Genomic DNA, 20,551 nt, shown 5'->3' on the forward strand with positions numbered 1-20,551 from the left:
TTTTGCCTTAGAGAAGCCTAGCTTTCTGCAAATAAGAATGTGGTCAATATAAGAAAAATTTCAATCCCTCTTCTACTGTGCTTCCAGATATTTACATAGATACTGAATAACCTAATTCCACCATCACTTTAAATATATCGTGTTGGTAACTAGCAGTTGTGGAAATTATTTAATATCATGCCATTTATAATTAATAAAAATATAGTCTATATCATGGAATATACCTCTCCAAATAGATATGAGATAAAAGTATAAAATACATTAGGTAATAGTTTTCTGCAACACAGATAAGAAAAAAAATCTGCCCATATGCCACATAAAGCATTAACCACGTCTGTGTAGGCAGATGGGATCAGGCCTTTCTCTTCTCTTTTTCTATGTAGCTAGAAGCCAAATACCATTTGCATATCTTAACTCCCTGTTTTTTCTTGAAATGGAAGAGTTTATTTTTATTTACTTATATTTTCTTTTGAAAATGCTTTTTGTAAAGAATATATTTGCTAGTAATATTGTAACTTTTAATTTATTGGAAAAGCAATTTTGATTTATTGAATTTGTTGGAAACACAATTCAAATTTTCTTAGATGAAGAAGAAAATTCCTTGACAAATAACCGAAAATCCTGGGAACATCTTAATCCAGGCCATACTGAAGCCAGTGGCTAGTGTGTCCTCTGGACTGGTCCTTCTCCAGGCATTAGCTCTCTTTTTCCTAGGTAGTTCCATGTGATGGCAAGATGCCTTTTACAGCTCTAAATCCATATTTTCTCAGGTTTACTTTTAATAGACAAGAAAATGTGCCTCACTAAAAAGTCTAAGCATCATTAGACTTCATTGTCTCTGATACTGTTACTTGCCCATGCTAGTGTGTGTGCCAAGGAAACTTAAAAATTTTGATTAGCTAGGTGTTCCCATTGCGGTGCAGTGGAAACAAACTTGACTAGTAACTATGAGGTTGCAGGCTCAATCCCTGGCCTAGCTTGGTGGGTTAAGGATCCGGCATTGCTGTGAGCTGTGGTGTAGGTCGCAGGCACTGCTCAGATCCCGCATTGCTGTAGCTGTGGTGTAGGCTAGGAACAAATTCAACACCTAGCCTGGGATCTTCTATATGCCACAGTTTTGGCCCTAAAAAGCAAAAAAAAAAAAAAAGAAAAGAAAAAATAAATTTGATTAGCTAAACATAAATCACCTCCCCAACTCTGAGGCAGAGGAGGTGTCAACCCTAATCACAAGAAGGGGCCTGAAATTTGGGGAGGAATATCCTCAGAGGAAAATCAATGCATGTTAAGTAGAAACCAGGTGAACAGAGGTTAGGGGCCTCCAGACAACCACCATCCACTGGGCATTACTATATGAGACAAAGTGGGTGCTGAATCTCCAAAAGTATGTAATTTGGTAAAAATTTGATAAAATTGAGCTTTATGTGTAGATTGTATAGATTCTGATCTCAGATAACCACATTGTTATTCTAATTTTAAAAAACAGGTACTTCCTAATTGTCTTTATCATCTTGGATTTATCAGTGGTTGGCTTCCCACATTGTCATATGTATATGTGACAATGTCTCATGTATAAGTAGTGCTGCATGTCTGTGTGTGTAAACACAGGAAATGTAACATGTATTTCTATGGTGCGCATATGACAAATAAAATGGTTCGGTGTATTCTTACATAGTCAGTGTCACCCTGTCCATTTTCTACTTGAGATTTATTTTCAGGTTGTATACCAATAAAAAAAAACTCTGTATTGTCATAGTGAAGCAAACACTGATTGTAGTTTAAGATGTTTGAAATGAAAAGAGAAAAAAGATTCAGAGCAAAACATAGATATTCCAGGTAAATAAGTAATCAACAAGTATTTTGCAGAGGATGCTAACAGAAAACTTCCAGAATAACCACTTGACACAGGCCTGATAATTAAAGAAACTAAGCTATGTTATCAGCATATGATGAGAATAATCTGAATTGATAGAGAAGGTTCCTAAAACAACACAGAAAGGTACTTTAATTTCAGTGCAGATAACATTTGGACAGGGAGAAACAACAGGATCTAAGGATAAAGCAACTTGAAAATGTTATAACATGGCAATTCCTTTAGCTGCACCAACTAAGTATAACCAGTAGATCCTTGGAGGGGAGTGGTTAGGAGGTTAATTTAGGAGCTCCCATGCCCTTTTCTTTGTGCGTGCCCAGCCATTTCTACTATACACGAACTTTTACAGAGCCTCCCTAGACTCACCTAGAATTCCCTAGAATTTCTTTGAAATTCTATCACCAACCCTGGGACTTGGAAGGCAGCAGACACAGATGGTAGCGTCTCAGAACCTCAGCTTTCTTCCAAGTATCTCTCCCCCTACCCAGGAGACACTTAGGATGATCTCAAAAAAGAAAGGAACATTAGTGGTTTTCATGAAATGCATTTTCCCTCAAAAGGTACAAACTACCAGCAATGATCTCTCACCCTTATTCACTTGGTATGGAATGTCCTTACATCACTCTTCCACATAACTATTTCCTTCCATTTTCCTGAGCTCACTCTGAATGGTCACGTCCGAGGAAGAAGCAATGGCATGAATCTGAATTTGCAGCATTTAGCAGAATTACCACTGTAGAGCTCTTGGTTGATACTTATTTAACTATAAGCTTCATGAGGATAGCTGAAACATTGCGTGTCTCACCACCCTTAGATCCCCCATCTACACTGTGTCTGCCTGAAACATATGCTAGATTGGCTAACTCAACATTGTTTCCAGACGCCTCCTGGTTTTCCCTCTTGCCATGTAAAACACGTGCATTTTCCTGAATCTCTTGGAGCTAGAGCTTCAGGTGAAGATTTAGATGCTGGAAAAGAGATGCACTTAAGCTGATTTCAGTGGGAAGAGAAGAAACAAGGAGTTACAGGGATAGTAGCCATAGTCCTATAGGTGATTTCTTTATCCCAGCTTGCGGCTAGGGTGGATTGACTCTGGAGGTATTGGTTTCATCCAAGCCCCATATCCTCCTGACATCTGCCCAGGAGAACCTATTATCTAGTTAGGCACCTTCCATGGCAGTCAACCAGGAGTCTTTCCTGTATGTCCAATACAGAGTCTGCTCCTCTAGTCATTCAAAATCATCTGATTCCTTGCATTATATACGTTTCTGTTATCCACCTATTTTCTGATACCTACAACTGAACTCTGAGTGATGAGTATTCAGTAAATATTTGTTGAATAAATCAATAGGTTAATGAAAGAATAGTTGGTTCCTGACTTTACAATGAAATTTCTTTTCTAGATAATATGAAATACCTTGAACATTTTATAAAGTCATGTCTTTTGTTTGTTTGTTTGTTTTTTAGGGCCGCTCTAGCGGCAGATGGAAGTTCCTGGGCTAGGGGTCAAATTGGAGGTACAGCTGCCAGCCTACACTACAGCCACAGCAAAGCGGGACCTGAGATGCATCTGCAACCTACACCACAGCTCTTGGCAATGCCGGATCCTTAACCTACTGAGCGAGGCCAGAGATAGAATCCACATCCTCACAGATCCTAGTCAGATTCATTACTGCTGAACCACAAGAGGACCTCCCTATAAAGTCATATCTTAATATTCTTTTGTTCTTTGTAAATTATGTTCCAAACACATGAAATAAATAGCGCATTGATTACATTTGAAAGTTCATACTCCCCACATCACAGAAAAAAACTGCAAATATTTTAAACACATTCGAAAAAAATTCTTAACTTATCCTCTTCCTTTACAACTATTAAAACTAAAATCAGACTGAAATGGATTTTTTTCTTAAAATGGATTACATGTTCATAAGCGAAAAATGGATAAGACAAATTTAGTAAGAAGAAAGACTGAAAGTGACATTTCTCATACAGTACAAGTTAGGCTAATAAGCAGTGACTCATTCAAATATAAAGACTAGGAAATATTCAAACTCAGATAATTATCTGGAGAGAAGAACACATTTGGGTTTTAAAAAGGTGTGGATCCGAATTTTCTTTCTTTTTTTCTGTACTGTATATAGAGCCAAAGGACAGAATACTAATTATAAGCCGCTCATTAATATGGGTAAAAAACACCCCACCCCCAATCAGGCCAAATAAACAGTTTCTTTGGAAGAAATTGAATTAATTCTATCTGGCTTAAGGTAGGATAATTAATTTTAACTGGCTTAAGTTAAAATTATTCTAGTAATACAGACGCAGCCAGCTAATTATTTCTCCATATGCTGCCGCTCTCCTACACCTGCCTCACCTTGGCATGGCACACCTCTCACATTTCACTGCTTGTCCCCCACACTGTCAAGGACATGCCACTAAAAAACAGCCACCAACCTGCCTCCACTGCAAAGAGAACTAGATTTTCAAGCATTAGCAGGGTAGATTGAACTAGAAAGTGTATAAAAAATATCCTTGAAAATAATTAAAAATTACCATTAACATAAGATATTTACCCATCCTGAAGGGTAAATACAAACACACACACACACACACACACACACACCAAATCAGAACCAACCTTAAGTCATTTAAATTATCACAAAGGGCACTGTAAAGTATTTTGTGAACATTAGTGTTAACTTGCTGTTTTCTAAATCTTAATGCACATAAAAATCACCTATTTGTTTTAAAATATATACATTCCTAATTGCTAAGTCAATGGATACTAACTCAAAATTTTTATTTTCAGACAGCTACAGATCTGCTACAGACAGGACTAGGATCCAGCATTAAGAAATACTGCTCATGGGAGTTCCCATCCTGGCGCAGCGGAAACGAATCTCATTAGGAACCATGAGGTTGTGGGTTCGATTCCCGGCTTCACTCAGTGGGTTAAGGATCCAGCGTTGCTGTGAGCTGTGCTGTAGGTCACAGACTCGGCTCAGCTCCAGCATTGCTATGGCTGTGACATAGGCTGGCAGCTGTACCTCAGATTAGACCCCTAGCCTAGGAACCTCCATATGCTGAAGGTGCAGCCCTAAAAAGCAAAAAAAAAAAAAAAAAAAAAGCAAAAAAAAAAAAAAGAAAAAAGAAATACTGCTCAAGGATATCAGAACATCTATTCTATTTTTAAATTCCTTCTATTCACCATGTAAATTCTACCAAACATAAATTGAGTAACATGCTTTCAGAATAATAGAAAATGGGTGAATGTGAAATATGACTGATATAAATATTTCTTGATTGATTTCCTATTCACCTTGCACTAAAATAGAACCATCCCCACAAAAGAAAAAAAGGAACTATGTAATGGAAAAATTAAATCAAAATTGGTTAAAAAGCAAGAAGACAATTCTTGTTATTTACTGATGTATTGATGCATCCTCTCCTCTATTTTCCTAGAATTTAGAGAGATCTAGAAAGGCTGCCAAATGCTGTGGAGATTTAAATACCATTAAATTAAGCATAATAAAATGATAGGGAAACAGAAAGTGATGGCCAGCAGCAGAGAAATATGAAATGAAAAATCTCTCAATTATGTCAACAACCATATTAAATTTAATTGTGTGAATTAAAAAGAAATAAATCCAGCAAGTGGAAAGAGTACACTAAACTGCACTAGGAGCCAACAGCTATTTTAGCGAAAATAAGCTGAAATTCCAAAGAAATATTACATTGTCCTCATGAACCCAAATTAGTGTCTTTATTTAAACCCGTAGCTCAATTTTGGAGAACATAATAGGATCATAGCATTTAGGTGCTGGAAGAACCTCAGTTATTTTTTCCAGACTCTTAAAAATTAAAAACTTCAAGCGCAAAGAGTATTATTTGGCTAAAATCACTCAGACATTGAACATGGACCCAGGATAAGAGTTTCATTCTTTTATCCCCTAACCTCTGGCCCTATTTCCTGTTATATATGAGTTGTGGCACACATTTAGCAGGACCACATTTTTGAATAATGATGTGGCATGCTCTCTGGAGCCTCTTTTATAAGGGCACTAATTCCATTCATGAGAGCTCTGCCCTCAGACCTAATCACCTCCCAAAGGCCCCACCTCCAAATACTATCACATCAGGGGTTAGGTTTCAACATCTGAATTTTGGATAAACACTAATATTCAGCAGATCTCAATATTCCCAAAGCTCATCTATAGATTCAACTGGAGTCACTATCAAAATCCTTATAGCATTTTTTTGCAGAAATGGAAAAGCTGATCCTCAAATTCATAAAGAATCTCAGGAATTCCCGTCGTGGCACAGCGGAAATGAATCCGACTAGGAACCATGAGGTTGTGGGTTTGATCCCTGGCCTTGCTCAGTTGGGTTAAGGATCTGGCATTGCTCTGAGCTGTTCTGTAGGTCACAGACTTGGCTCAGATCTGGTGTTGCTGTGGCTGTGACAGAGGTGGGCAACTGTACTTCTGATTAGATCCCTCGCCTGGGAACCTCCATATGCCACCAGTGTGGCCCTAAAAAGAGAGAAAGACAAAAGAAAAAAGAAAAAAGAAAAGAATTTCAATTGGCCCTGAATATCCAAAATAATACTGAAAAATAGGAACAAAATTTGAATGATTCATGTTTCCTGTTTTTGAAATTTATAACAAAGGTAAGTGAATTCTCTGGCATAACAGTAAACATGCAGCAAGAGAACAGAATTGAGTCTGGAAATAAACCCATATAACTGTTAAAAACTATTTTCAGCAATGGTGCCAGTACCACTCAATAGGGAAAAAAAGCAGCCTCTTGAATAAGTGGTGCTGGGGCAACTGGAAATTCATATATAAAATAATGAAGTTGGACCCCTCTCTTACAACTATATAAAAAGTTAATTCAAATTGGCTCAATTGTCTAAATACAACAGGTAAAATTATAAAAGTCTTAGGAAAAAACAGAGTATTTTATCATCATAACCTTAGATTTAGCAGTGGATTCTTAGAAATTATACCTTAAAAGCACAAACAGCAAAAGAAAAAAATGGAATGCATCAAAATGACAAACAGTAAAGGAAGTTCCCACATGGAGTAGCAGGTTAAGGATCTGACATTGTTACAGCTGTGGTGCACACCGCAACTGCTGCACGGGTTCAATCTCTGGCCTGGAAACTTCCACATGCCAAGGACATTGCCAAAATCCCCCACTATGCATCAGAAGACATTGCCAAGAATGTGAAAAGATAACATAAGGACTTATAGAAAATGTTTGTATATTATACGTCTGAGAAAGGTTTGGTATCCAAAATATTCAAAGAACTCTCACAACTCAAAAACAAAAAGGCAATCCACCCTATTGAAAAATGGGACAAGGACTTGAATAGACATTTCTCTGAAGAAGATATATCACTAGCCAGGAAGCACATGGGAAGATTTTCAATATCATTAGCCATGAGGGAAATGCAAATTGAAATCACAATAAGAGGAGTTTCCATCGTGGCTAAGTGGAAATGAACCCAATAGTATCCATGAGGACACGGGTCCTATCCCTGGCCTAACTTGGTGGGTTAAGGATCCATGGTTGCCGTGAGCTGTAGTGTAAGTCACAGATGAGGCTGGGTGGGATCTGACATTGCTGTGGCTATGGCGTAGGCTGCAGCTGTAGCTCCGATTTGACCCCTAGCCTGGAAACTTCCATGTGCCACTGGTGCAGCCCTAAAAAGACAAAAAAAGAAAAAAAAAAGTAATAAGATATATATCACTTCACACCCACTAAGATGGGTATAATTTTAAGACAAAAACATAACCAAAAAAAAAAAAAATTGCTGAGGCTATGGAGAAATAGGAATTCTCATACATTGTGTTGGAAATGTAATCGTTGAGCCACTGTAAAAAAGATTGTTGGTTCCTTCAAAAGTTATACATAAAATTAACATGTGACCCCCAAATTCTACTCCTTGACATGTACCTAAAGGAACTGAAAATAGGTACTCAAATAAATACATGTACATGCATGTTCATGATAGCACTGTTGAAAAGGGTCAAAAGGTAGAAACAACCCAAGTGCCCATCAGCATATGAATGAATGAACAAATTGTGATATAGAATCAAATATTATACAGCCAACAGAGGAATAAAGTACCCTGCTTGCTGCAGTGTGCATGAACTTTAAAAACCTTACGTTAGGTTAAAGAAGCCAGACACAAAAGGTTACATGTTATATGAGTCCATTCATAAGAAATAGCCAGAAGAGGTAAATCCATGGAAACAAAGCAGATATATGGTTGCTGGGGCCTTGGCAGAGGGCAGTGTGTGGTGTTACTGTGTAATGTTTAGCGAACATCCTTTGAGGATGATAAAAATTCTTTAGAATCAGATGGGCGTGGTTGTGCAATGTTGTGAATGTTTTAAATGACAGTTATTCACTTTAAAGTGGTTAATTTTATGTATATCAGTTTAGGAAAAAGAGGAAAAAAATAGTGAGTGTCTCAGACCTATTAAAGTTATTTGAGTTTTTCACAAATCTTAGTTTCATTTTTAATTTGAACTTTAATTTTAATTTTAAAGAAATATTATAACCACAGTCTTTTGTCATTTTAAATTTGAAGCTAAAAGTTATTTTTTATCACTGTTTTAAATCAAGCTAATATAAATCAACTGATAACAGTTATGGGAACTGCCAGTCATTTTATAATAATGTATGCCAGTCATGTCAAATACAAAATGAGATATAATTTCATATCTGAAGATCAAAATTTATATTATAAAATTTCATGAAGTTCTACTTCTGAAAAATGTAAGTGACCTAAAGTGTCAAAATTTGCATCTTCGTTTTAATTGGCTATGGGTAAAATGTAATTTATCAGATGCACAAGTAGATTTTAAAAGATAATAAAAGCCTTCAATAACCCTACAGATTTCATTGCTCTCTAACATTTCCCTTGTAATAGAATAAAAAGTATAGTATAAGAATTAAAGATAAATCAAAATACACAACAAAACTTAAATAATGAAAATCAAAGCATAAACACATAAATATATTAATTTCCCACATATTTATGAAGATGTGCCAAACACTGTGGACTTAGATTTATAGTCATAATTTTAATTTAACAAGACATGATAGCATTGTGGTGCTTTAGTAAGAGAAAGTTCACCTAGCAATAATTTATTCCTAGAAATAATGCTTTATACATAAAACATCTTACTCGTGTACCTTTGTTCTAGTGGAGAATCACAAAAGAGGAAGAGAAATAACACTTCTGTTTTAGAATTAAATTTGTAGAAATCAGTTCAGTGTCTGTGTGTGTGTGTGTGTGTGTGTGTGTGTGTGTGTGTGTGTATTCATGCATGTGCATATGTATTTGAAGAGGTGAAAGCAATCATATTAAAGTAAATGCCACACTATTTTGCTGTATTCTGATTTATTTCAATTTAGCGAAGAATTTTTAGTAGATACTTTCTGTATGACACTAATAAACAGCACTTAAACGTCTTTATCTCTAACTTCAGAAACCCTTGGGCAAAAGGACATTGTTCTGCTCAACCCACACAATCCCATTCATCTTTTTAAAATATACTCAAAATCATAGATGTGTTTCCAAGTTTCATGAAATAATTTTGAAGAAAGTCTTGTGTGTAGCCTAGTGTTTTGCTACAAACAAGACATTCTTTAAAATTACTTTCATTGTCATAAAGAAAATATAATATCTTTCACATATGAAAGGGTAAAATTTTCCATATATCTAAAGTTCTCTACAATAATGTTTTTACCACTTTTCAATATTAAAAATTGAAATTTCTAGAGTATCTCTGAGAAGAAATCTAGGTTAAAAACAGCTAAAGACAAACATAAAATGACCCTCTCTAATAACATCAAATTAGAATATTCTTTTTTTTTTTTTTTTTCGCTTTTTTAGGGCTACACCTGCAGCATACGGAGGTTCCCAGGCTAGGGGTCAAATTGGAGCTATAGCTGCCAGCCTACATCACAGCCACAGCAAGGCAGGATTTAAGCCTCGCCTGCAACTTACACTACAGCTTATGGCAACGCCAGATCCGTAACCTACTGAGCGAGTTCAGGGATCAAACCTGCACTTCATGGCTCCTGGTTGGATTCATTTCCGCTGCGCCACAATGGAAACTCCAAATTACAATATTCTATATTTAAAATTATTAATTTACAATGGTAAAATTATTGAACAATTTAAGACTAAACAATTATATATTGTTATATATTGTTTAGTCTTAAATTGTTCAATAATTTTATGAGTAAAAGAAAGCTTTGAATAAACATTAATGAATGGGGAAAATTTAACAAATCTATAGGTTTGCCTGCTGCACCACTGAATGGAAATAAAATATTTTTTAAGGCAAAATTTCTAAACAAAATAAATACAATGTCATTCCCATTCAAGGGACAATGTTAGTAAATTCATTAGGAATTGACTTTGATGACCCTTCCACTTTCAGATTAATTCATCATTTTCCTGAGACACATCAATTACCACTCTGCTACATTAACTTTCTGAGAATGACCTATCATGTGACCTGAATGAAGGGATTCAGTTGCCAGAATAATTTAAGAAAACAGGCTTCCAAGCACTTCATGAGAGGCAGGTCAACTAGTCAGTGGGGCTTTGCTCAGTAGAATACTGACCACTTTTTCCAATAATGTTTCACTTAAAAAAGCACAGTTTGCAGTGGACACTACATACACCACATAGCAACAGAACTAAGGCCTCCCAGGCACAAGAATCTGTGGCATATATTGAAGAAAGCAAACCAGCACTCAAAGAATAGCTATCATACTTCTGGAAAACCATAAGGGATTGCAATTCCACTTTTCTCTGTTACAGAAATCAGGACACATTTTGATAAATATTAGGTTACATGTGTTTGTTTCCTCTTTGGTTATTATGTTTTATTACTTTATGGTGGGCACAAATCCAACTTTTCCTTTCCTTTCCTATCATTTGTCTTATCTTATTCTCTGTCCTGAAAGTTCAAAGAGGTGAACAAGGTGAGGAAAAGATAGGTAAGCACTCAAAAAAAGAATTAGAATTAGTGAAGTACCTACAGTTGTTTTGTTTTTTTTTTTTTTTCTTTTCACCCAGCATTGGAGAAGATGTTCTTTTCTTAGCCCCAAGATAACCCCTTTTCCCCAAAACTCTCTTTCCTCTAGGCCTCTTGCAGGCATGGTCCCACCTCTCATATGTAAATATGAGATATCTGATTTCTAGAGTCTAGCTTTCTCTCTCGATGCATATCTATGGAAAACTCATGCACGCATAAATCTCCAGTACTATGATTTCTACACCCAACTTATTACATACACCACAAATTCTTTCATTTAAAAAAAATCATTCATTTCATGAATATTGTTAAGGGTCTAGCATGTAAAAGGAAGTATGCTAGGTGGTAGGGCACACAGGTTAACAGATGAGATACATCTTTTATGAATCTCTTAGCCACATGCAGCAGAGATACTCATCAAAGTATCTCACTGACAAATAAGCAATTGCAAAAAATTGCAAGAGTGATCTGATCTAGTCAGGAAGATCGGAAAAGGCTTCCTATAGGAAGCAAAACTGTATTTAATATTTGAAGAATTATTATGACTTAAGAAGGCAAAGGAGAGAGGAGGAGGGTCATAACATCCTGCAGGAAGAGGGCTGCTAGCACCTGAGCACAGAGCAGGTCTTCAAAGAGGTACCCAAGCTGCAGCTGTAGGAGAGCACTGGGGGCAGAAACACAGTGTGCTGCCCTGTGAAGGATAGTGCCAGTTGTATGTCAAGTGCATTCTGTTCAGATTAACACAGTTATTTAAAATAACTATCTGGTTTTGCATTTTGCTGTCAAAGGTAGAAAATTCTCTAACCGTTGGTCAATACATTATTTAAGACTAGGAGAGACAAGGAAGATGTGCTGTCCTTTGAACTTCCCATCTCTGCGTAGTTGTCGTGTTGAGCTACACTGCTACTGCTAACTCTCATAAGCTTGGTCAACTCAGAGAAATCATCTCATTCTATGTAGTGGAATAAATCTACATAAGAAATGAGATTGTTCTCCCTAGAAAGAGAATTCTATGCAAAGGTCCTGTGGTGAGATAAAGCAACAAGAAGTTCAGGGACTAAAAGGTGAGAGTGAGTCAAGAAAAGTAAACAAAGAAGAAAAATAACTGTGACAGCAGAGTATAAATGAATTGTCAGAGGGTGAGTGGCTGCAAGGGTGCAGAGAAAGCATTGATAATTGCATTAGACCAGGCCCTTACTACTCTTGAGTGGTCTATTGACCATCAGCATTAGCATCACCTGAAGCTTCATAGAAATGCAGAATCCCACTCTCACCCCAAACCTACAGAAAGAAATCAGATCAGGGTTCAGAGTGTAATATATTTGTACCTTGCATTGATAACAGGAAGATATCTTGATAGATAGCTTCTATTACTATTATTATTGGTTGATACTTCCAGAAAACATGATCTGAGCTATTATATCATAGCTTGAGGGTGATTAGAGTGAACTGTTTATGACAAATTAACATATTCAGTTCAGAATCACAGCCCCCCATGAATTTTAGAAATAACTTCAAGCTCCTCTCAAATAAACTAGAAGCAAAGACAATATAAAAGAAGACACAGGTACATCTAAATAATATGGGAAAACTACTGAGAATTTGGATAAAAATATAGAAACGGGGTATATGAGAATGAAGAAAAAGTTGCAATCCCCATAGAGAGGAAGGATTCTTCCTCAGAAAACAACCATTTCACTATTTTTTCCTCTCTTAATCACTGATAGGTACCACCTGGCCTCACCTCTTACTTGGTGTGTCTTCTCCAACACCTTCTACCCTGGAGTGTAGTCTAAACCAAGAGCACCAGTAGCACCAGGATCCTTGATAAATATTCAAAATCCCAGGGCCCAACCCAGAACTACTGAATCAGTATCTGCATTTTTTATGGTTTTGTTTTGCGCTTTTTTTTTTTTTTTTGCCACACCCTTGGCATGATCCCAGGCCAGGGATGAAAACTGCACCACAGAAGTGACCTGAGCCACTGCAGTGACAATGCTGGATCCTAAACCTGCTGCACAGCAAGGGAACTCCCAGAATCTGCATTTTTAAGAGATCCCTAAATTATTCCTTGGTACATGACATTTGGATGCAGGTTAAAGTATCTCAAATGTAATTGCTAATGATTGGAAATCATTGAAATTAGAACACTCCCTCATACCACATACAGAATTAAACCTGACCTGGTGTAAAGACATAAACATAAGACAAGACACCAGAAAACTCCTAAAGAGAACATAGGCAAAACATTCTCTGACATAAATTATACCAGTGTTTTCTTAGGTTGGTTTCCCAAGACAATAGAAATGAAAGCAAAAACAAACAACTTGGACCTAATCAAACTTATAAGCTTTTGTACAGAAAAGAAAACCAGAAACAAAATGAAAATCAGCTTACAGAGTAGGAGAAAATATCTGGAAATGATGCAACTGACAAAGGCTTAATTTCCAAAATATACAAATAGCTCAACTTAACAAAAAAGCAAACAATCCAATCAAAAACAGGCAGAAGACCTAGATAGACATTTCTCCAAAGGAGATATACAAATGACCAGCAAGCAAATGAAAAGATGCTCAACATCACTAATTATTAGAGAAATGCAAATAATAAAAAAAAAACTGCAATGAGGTACCACTTCACACTGGTCAAAAAGGCCATCATTAATAAGTCTACAAATAACAAATGCTGGTGTGGAGAAAAGGGAACCCTCCCACACTATTGGTAGGAATGTAAGTTGGTGTAACCACTATGGAAAACAGTGTAGAAGTTCCTTAGAAAACTAAATATAGAACTAATACATGATCCAGCAATCCCACTCCTGGGACTATAGCCAGACAAAACTATGATTCAAAAACATACATGCAAGAGCCTCCTGCCCTGCCCACTTGCATCTCTCACAAGCATCCTATCTTAATAAATCTATTTGTTGCCTATCAAAAAAATATATACATGTACCCCTATGTTCATCGTGTCACTATTCACAATAGCCAAGACATGGAAACAACCTAAATGTCCATCAACTGATGAATGTACTAAGATGTGGTATATATACACAATGGGATATTACTCAGCCATAAAAAGAAACAAAATAATACCATTCATAGTAACATGGATGGAACAAAAGATTCTCAAACTAAGTGAAGTCAGAAAGAGACAAATACCACAAGATATCATTTATATGCAGAATATAAAATATGGCACAAGTGAAGTTATCTACAAAACAGAAACAGACTCATAGACATAGAGAATAAATTTATGATTACCAAAGGGGAGGGGGGAGGGTTAAATTAGGAATTTGGGACTAGCAGATACAACCTACAATGTATAAAATAGATGAGCAACACGGTCCTATTGTATAGCAAAGGGAAGTATATTCAATATCATGTAATAAACTATAATGGAAATGAAAGAAAAGGTATTAATAGTCTCTTTTCACACTACAATGTGACATGAACACCCCCACTTGAGGAACTGCTATAATTTTTAATATACTTTGAATTTTTAGTGATATTGATTATGTTGTGAAATAAAATGAAGAACATTTTAAAATAAATATTTCAGGAAATTGAATTCAAATTAGCTAAGTGCACCAAGTGTTTTTTAAATATTAAATAATATACATATTCATAAGTATATACATGGATTTTTTTTTTAATGTTAGATGAAACAGTACAGACCAATTGTCAAGCATCCACTAGAATAATTAACCATGGCTGTGGAGTCAGAGTTTCAAACGTAGTTCCATTGTTCTCCTCTTAAACCATACACTTTGATTCCCTCACATTTTCACAAAGCTATTCTCTAACATCTATGCCATTATTTATAATGCAGCTGCAGAACATCCATTATCAGATGTAAGATTTTCTGTCAATTATACTAACACCATGGAACAGTACCACTATTATCCAAAGCAAAAACAAACCAAACTTCATCAACTGACATTCTGAAGTTATTCTAGAAAAGTCTATGACAGTGGTTTATAATTTAAATTGTTACTACTATAGTTGTAATTTTCTAGTCTATCCATTAGAAATTCATGTATAGTGCTATTTTTTAATTGTAAAAGATTGATGCACACAATCTTAAACATAAGCTATAAAAGTAACTACCAGATAGAAATTTATGGGATGAAATCATTCATGTGAAAAAGAATCTTCATCTTTAAATTAATAGTGTGATTTAAGATAGAATGGCATTTTCTTTTAGAGTGCATTCTTTTTTTTTTTTTTTTGGTCTTTTTAGGGCCGCAGTCATGCCATATGCAGATTCCCAGGCCAGGGATCTAATCGGAGCTATAGCTGTCAGCCACAGCCACAGCCCAGCCACAGCCACACCAAATCCTTGACCCATTGAGTGAGGCCAGGAATCAAATCTTAAACCTTATGGTTCCTAGTCAGATTCATTTCCACTATGCCATGACGGGAACTCCTAAAGTGCATTCTGTATAACACTAAAGTCAAGCACTATGTAAAAATTCTCCCCTCCTGAATAAGAAGGGATTTATAAAAATGTTGTTGAATAACGAGGCTGTCAAAACTCAAAAAATTAACAAAATATATTGATGGGGGATCTCTATGAGAAGCAGATAGACTTGTATATACTATAAACATTTAAAAATGTGATTAGGTATAAATAAAATGAAGTAAGATATCTTATATTTCTTTTAGAGGCTGATAATGAGTGATGTTTATAGTTATGTCTCTTAAAGATCAGCATCTATCTCCTCATCTTACTTAGATGTAGCACTTTTACACTTTTAGATCTCTGGTACTTCTACAGGGTACTTCTATGCATATATGTGTTAATGGCACTCCTATGTGGAAATTATGCACATAATTTATATACATACAAATTAGCTTTTATTGAAATTTGGCTTTGTGTTTTAGTAACATCTACACTATTGCTTGGACTTTGGCATGTTCTATATGCAGCTTTGATCATTTGACGTTTGGGGACATTTAGAATCTTGATATTTTGATCTGTGGGGATCTCTGTGGCAACAAAGATTCTGAACTGCAGCTACTCCATGACAAGTAAGTATTTTTGTCCAAGGAGTGAGTCTGAATTCTCAATGAAGAGGGTAAAAAAAATCATTAACACCTCCTCCCCAACATCAAAATGAGATACACTTAAGGAATAGTCTTCTGATTGATGGTACACCCACTGAGTTGTTCAGCTTCCAGAATCTTCCATCTCCATGTTCTATTTCTAGGCTGAAGAACTACATTGGTCCCAAAGAGCCCAGGTCTACCCTTGGCATGCAATGATAATAGGACAAGCTAATTGGCTTATACACCAGCTCCAAACAGGCCTGATCAACCCTCATATATCCTAACTACAGCAATTTATGCTATAACAGTTTGATTTAACTAGAAAGGCATTAAAGTAGAATAGAATGAATGACTCTTTCATCATATCCATTTTATTCTTAGCAATCATCACAGTGTATTGTTGATAACAACTTATGTGTGTATCTTTCTAGGTAGATGCTAAGGCCATGCTGGGAAGGGATAATGATTCATTAATTATTACATCATGGGCATCGATAGCAGTGACTGACACCAAGTATAACATAAATAAATGCTTGTTCTATTCAAGAGAAGCAAAGAGAAACATATTTTGATGATCAAAACTTGTTCCATAATTGAAATAATTCTGTGCTTTCACAAGCAGCAATCTGCAAAAAATACAGATTTATCTGTTGTATATATATATATATCAGAACCATATGCCATTATGGATGGTTTGTGAATCCATGTTATAGAAAATTATGATCACCGACTATAACATTTAACTTTAGATATTTGCCTTGCCAAGTCATGAAAGACTAATGTAATTTAATCTTCCATTGTAATAAATTCCTAAAATCACAAAGAAAAAGGAAAAGTGATATTGAATTTAATTTTTCTGCCCATTTAGATTTTAGAGCTCATAAGAATATGAACTACTTACATGACTCAAAAATATGAACTTTTCAAACTCATCTTTAACTTACTGTTAAAGGAGTTGAGTGAAAAAATAGAACTGTGCATTAAGATACTATATTTGTATATTTTAGAAATTAAGCCATTGTCAGTTGCATCATTTGAAACTATTTTCTCCCATTCTGTAAGTTGTCTTTTTGGTTTTTTTATGGTTTCCATTGCTGTGCAAAAGCTTTTCAGTTTGTTTAGGTCCCATTGGTTTATTTTTGGTTTTATTTCTGTTGCCTTGGGTGACTGACCTGGGAAAACATTTGTAAGGTTGATGTCAGAGATTATTTTGCCTATGTTCTCTTCCAGGAGTTTGATGGTGTCTTGTCTTATATTTAAGTCTTTATGCCCTTTTGAGTTTATTTTTGTGCATTGTGTAAGGGTGTGTTCCAGTTTCATTGATTTACATGTGTGTGTCCAGTTTTCCCAGCACCCCTTGCTGAAAAAGACTATCTTTTTCCCATTTTATAACCTTGCCTCTTTTGTCAAAGATTAATTGACCATAGGTGTCTGAGTTTATTTCTGGGTTCTCTATTCTGTTCCATTGGTCTTTATGTCTGTTTTGGGACAAGTACCACACTGTCTTGATGACTTGGCTTTGTAATATTGCCTGAAGTCTGGGAGAGGTATGCCTCCTGCTTGGTTTTTGTTCCTCAGGATTGCTTTGGCCATTCTGGGTCTTTTGTGGTTCCATATAAATTTTTGGATTGTTTGTTCTAGTCCTATGAAAAATGTCATGGGTAATTTGATAGGGATGGCATTGAATCTGTAGATTGCTTTGGGTAGTATGGCCATTTTTACAATATTAATTTTTCCCACCCAGAAGCATGGAATATTAATCCATTTCTTATCTTTAAAATATGCAAACAACTTATACAACTCAACAGCAAAAAAGCCAACAACAACCCAATGGAAAAATGGGCAAAAGGCCTAAATACACTTTCTCCAAATAAGATGTACAGATGGTCAACAAGCACATTAAAAAAAATACTCAACATCACTGATTATTAGAGAAATGCAAATCAAAATTACCATGAGATACCACCTCACACCAGCCAGAATGGTCATCATTAATAAGTCCACAAAGAACAAATGCTGGAGAGGGTGTGGAAAAAGGGAACTCTCCTACACTGTTGGTGGGAATGTAAATTGGTACAACCACTGTGGAAAACAGTATGGAAGTACCTCAGAAAACTACACTAGAACTCTCATCTGACCCAGCAATTCCACTCTTGGGCATATATCCGGACAAAACTTTCCTTGAAAAAGACACATATATACACATGTTCATTGCAGCACTATTCACAATAGCCAATACATGGAAACAACCCAAATGTCCACTGACAGATGAATGGATTAAGAAGATGTGGTATATATACACAATGGAATACTACTCAGCCATAAAAAGAACAAAATAATGCCATTTGCAGCAACGTGGATGGAACTAGAGACTCTCATACTAAGTGAAGTAATCAGAAAGAGAAAGATAAATACTATATGATATCATTTATACCTGGAATCTAATATATGGTACAAATGAACCTTTCCACAGAAAAGAAAATCATGGACATGGAGAATAGACTTATGGTTGCCAAGGGGAAGGGGAGGTAGTGGGATGGACTGGGAGTCTGGTGTTAATAGATGCTAACTCTTACCTTTGGAATGGGTAAGCAATGAGATCCTGCTGCAAAGAACTGGGAACTATATCTAGTCACTTATGATGGGGCATGATAATGTGAGAAAAAGGAATGTATATGTGTATATGTGACTGGTCAACTTGCTATACAGTAGGAAAAAATGACAGAACACTATAAACCAGCTATAATGGAAAAAGATAAAAATCATTTAAAAAATACTATACTTAATTTAATTGAAGAAATAGAAACAAGCTGTATATGTGTTGTTACACAATGACACAAACATATAAATTAAAACTGCTACTCAGAATATTTTAAAAATCAAAAAATGCATTTATCAAAAAAAAAAACCTCATCCATAGAAGTAAATATATCTATTGGCTTTAGAACATAAAATTCCAAAATAACCTAAATTTCCTAAATTCAGAATCTGAATTTAATTCTTATCATTTATGTCATAGCCTATAAAGCTATCTGTAACATGGTGTTTTTAGCTGACTTAGAAATACTTTTTCTGAGACTAACTACAAAGAAACCAAAGGGGAGTGAACCAGCTAAATTTAAATATTTAGGCAGATACTTAGCCATAGCTACCGACAAATGCTTATTGTATAGTTGCTCAAACAAATGGAGAAATATATTTATTGAAAATAAGATCAATTGCTTGGAAAACACTGATACAAAACCATAACAGGAAACCAAAAACAAAAAGGTCCATCCTTCACTTCATGTTTTCCTTCCTTTTGGAAAAGCTTTAAGCTCTCAGATTTCTCATATTCTAACATTTTCATACAAAATTTGTTACTTTCCCTTTCTGTACATGAACAGTATTTTATATATATGTCTGTGTGTATAAATATAACATATTACAATGTTATATATATAACACAATGCTATGTATATAACATATTATATACCATATTACAATGGGAAAAGATCAAAGTATCATATTTGAGGTAACATAAAAGGAAATACTCAGATTTGATACGTGTAAAAGTTAATGCAGCATCCTCTAGACATTAGGGCACAGATGCACAGAAAGTGAAAATGTTTGCTTCCAAAGAGCACCCATACCTTGTTTTTTTCCTGTAGTTCAATTTGTGATGTCTTGAAATCAGGACCTTGAGCGCTTGCACTTAATCTACTTTTCCTGTCCAGGAGCTCTTCCATTTCTTTTACCTGGACCTTTAGCCTTCTATTTTCTCTCTCCAGTCCCTGCTTTTCTGTTTCAAGTATTTCCCTCTTGTCCCATTCTGATGTATTTTCAGCCTGAAGTCTCTCTAGCTGAACACAGAAAACACAGAAAAGCAGTATGTAACATTCGTAATTGCCCGAAGGCCAGGTATCCAGCAAATAACGCCTCCACTAAGAAGGTTCATGGATGTGTCCATTTACACAGTTTGTAAAAAGAAAACCCAATTTTTCTGAAAAGTTGAGAACAATACAAAAGTTTTAAGACCAGACCATGCCCTAGATAAATACACCTGTCCTCTTGATTCCTGTGACTATTTCCGTAACGACAGGGATCATGTTTGTCAAAAAAAAATACACTAAGTGAAAAACTGGAGATATTTTTGCCAACAATCTGCAATCAACTGATAAACTTCTCTCAGTTGCAAAGGCACAAAATCATTTCTTGGGCATTTTGGTTGGATGGATGTGGTTCATGTATTCATTCATACTTCCACTCATTTACTATACATTCCGGCACTATGCTAGACACTGCAAATAAAGACAAGTGAATGTAATAAAAATCATCAATGCTGTGATTAAAGTACTATACAATATAATCAAACTAACCTGAGTGAATGTCCAATTTGATTTTCAGGGAGTAGAGGTTGGCAATATGATTAAAATAGGAAGTTTTTAAAAATTGTCTGTTATGGAGAAAAATTAGAAGTTATTTTTATATTGTTAGTTTTAAATGGCTTGATGGCAAAGTGTTGGATAGTATTATACTATTAAAAAGTAGTTTTCATGACATTTTAAACTCTAAAAGAGAAT

General features: G+C 35.5%; 1 protein-coding gene across 5 annotated transcripts in view; it reads right to left on the minus strand.

Moving 5' to 3' along the window:
• CCDC102B (coiled-coil domain containing 102B) overlaps positions 1-20,551 on the minus strand; it is a 281,228-nt gene that overhangs the window by 156,384 nt on the left and 104,293 nt on the right. For 3 of the 5 annotated variants that reach the window (XM_085018144.1, XM_085018160.1, XM_021099354.2), the window contains one exon: positions 19,622-19,831. The exons of 1 other annotated variant lie outside the window; for it this stretch is intronic. In XM_085018144.1, the coding sequence (XP_084874270.1) occupies positions 19,622-19,831 (210 nt within the window). Of the gene's footprint in view, positions 1-17,047; positions 19,832-20,551 lie in introns of those variants that run through there. One more of the 5 variants, XR_014841104.1, reaches the window with a different exon arrangement.

This window comes from Sus scrofa, chromosome 1 (assembly GCF_054392235.1).
Source record: "Sus scrofa isolate SSC_HxYL_T2T_F1_AM1 chromosome 1, Sscrofa_HxYL_maternal_Yorkshire_Landrace_v2.0, whole genome shotgun sequence".
NCBI lineage: Eukaryota > Metazoa > Chordata > Mammalia > Artiodactyla > Suidae > Sus > Sus scrofa.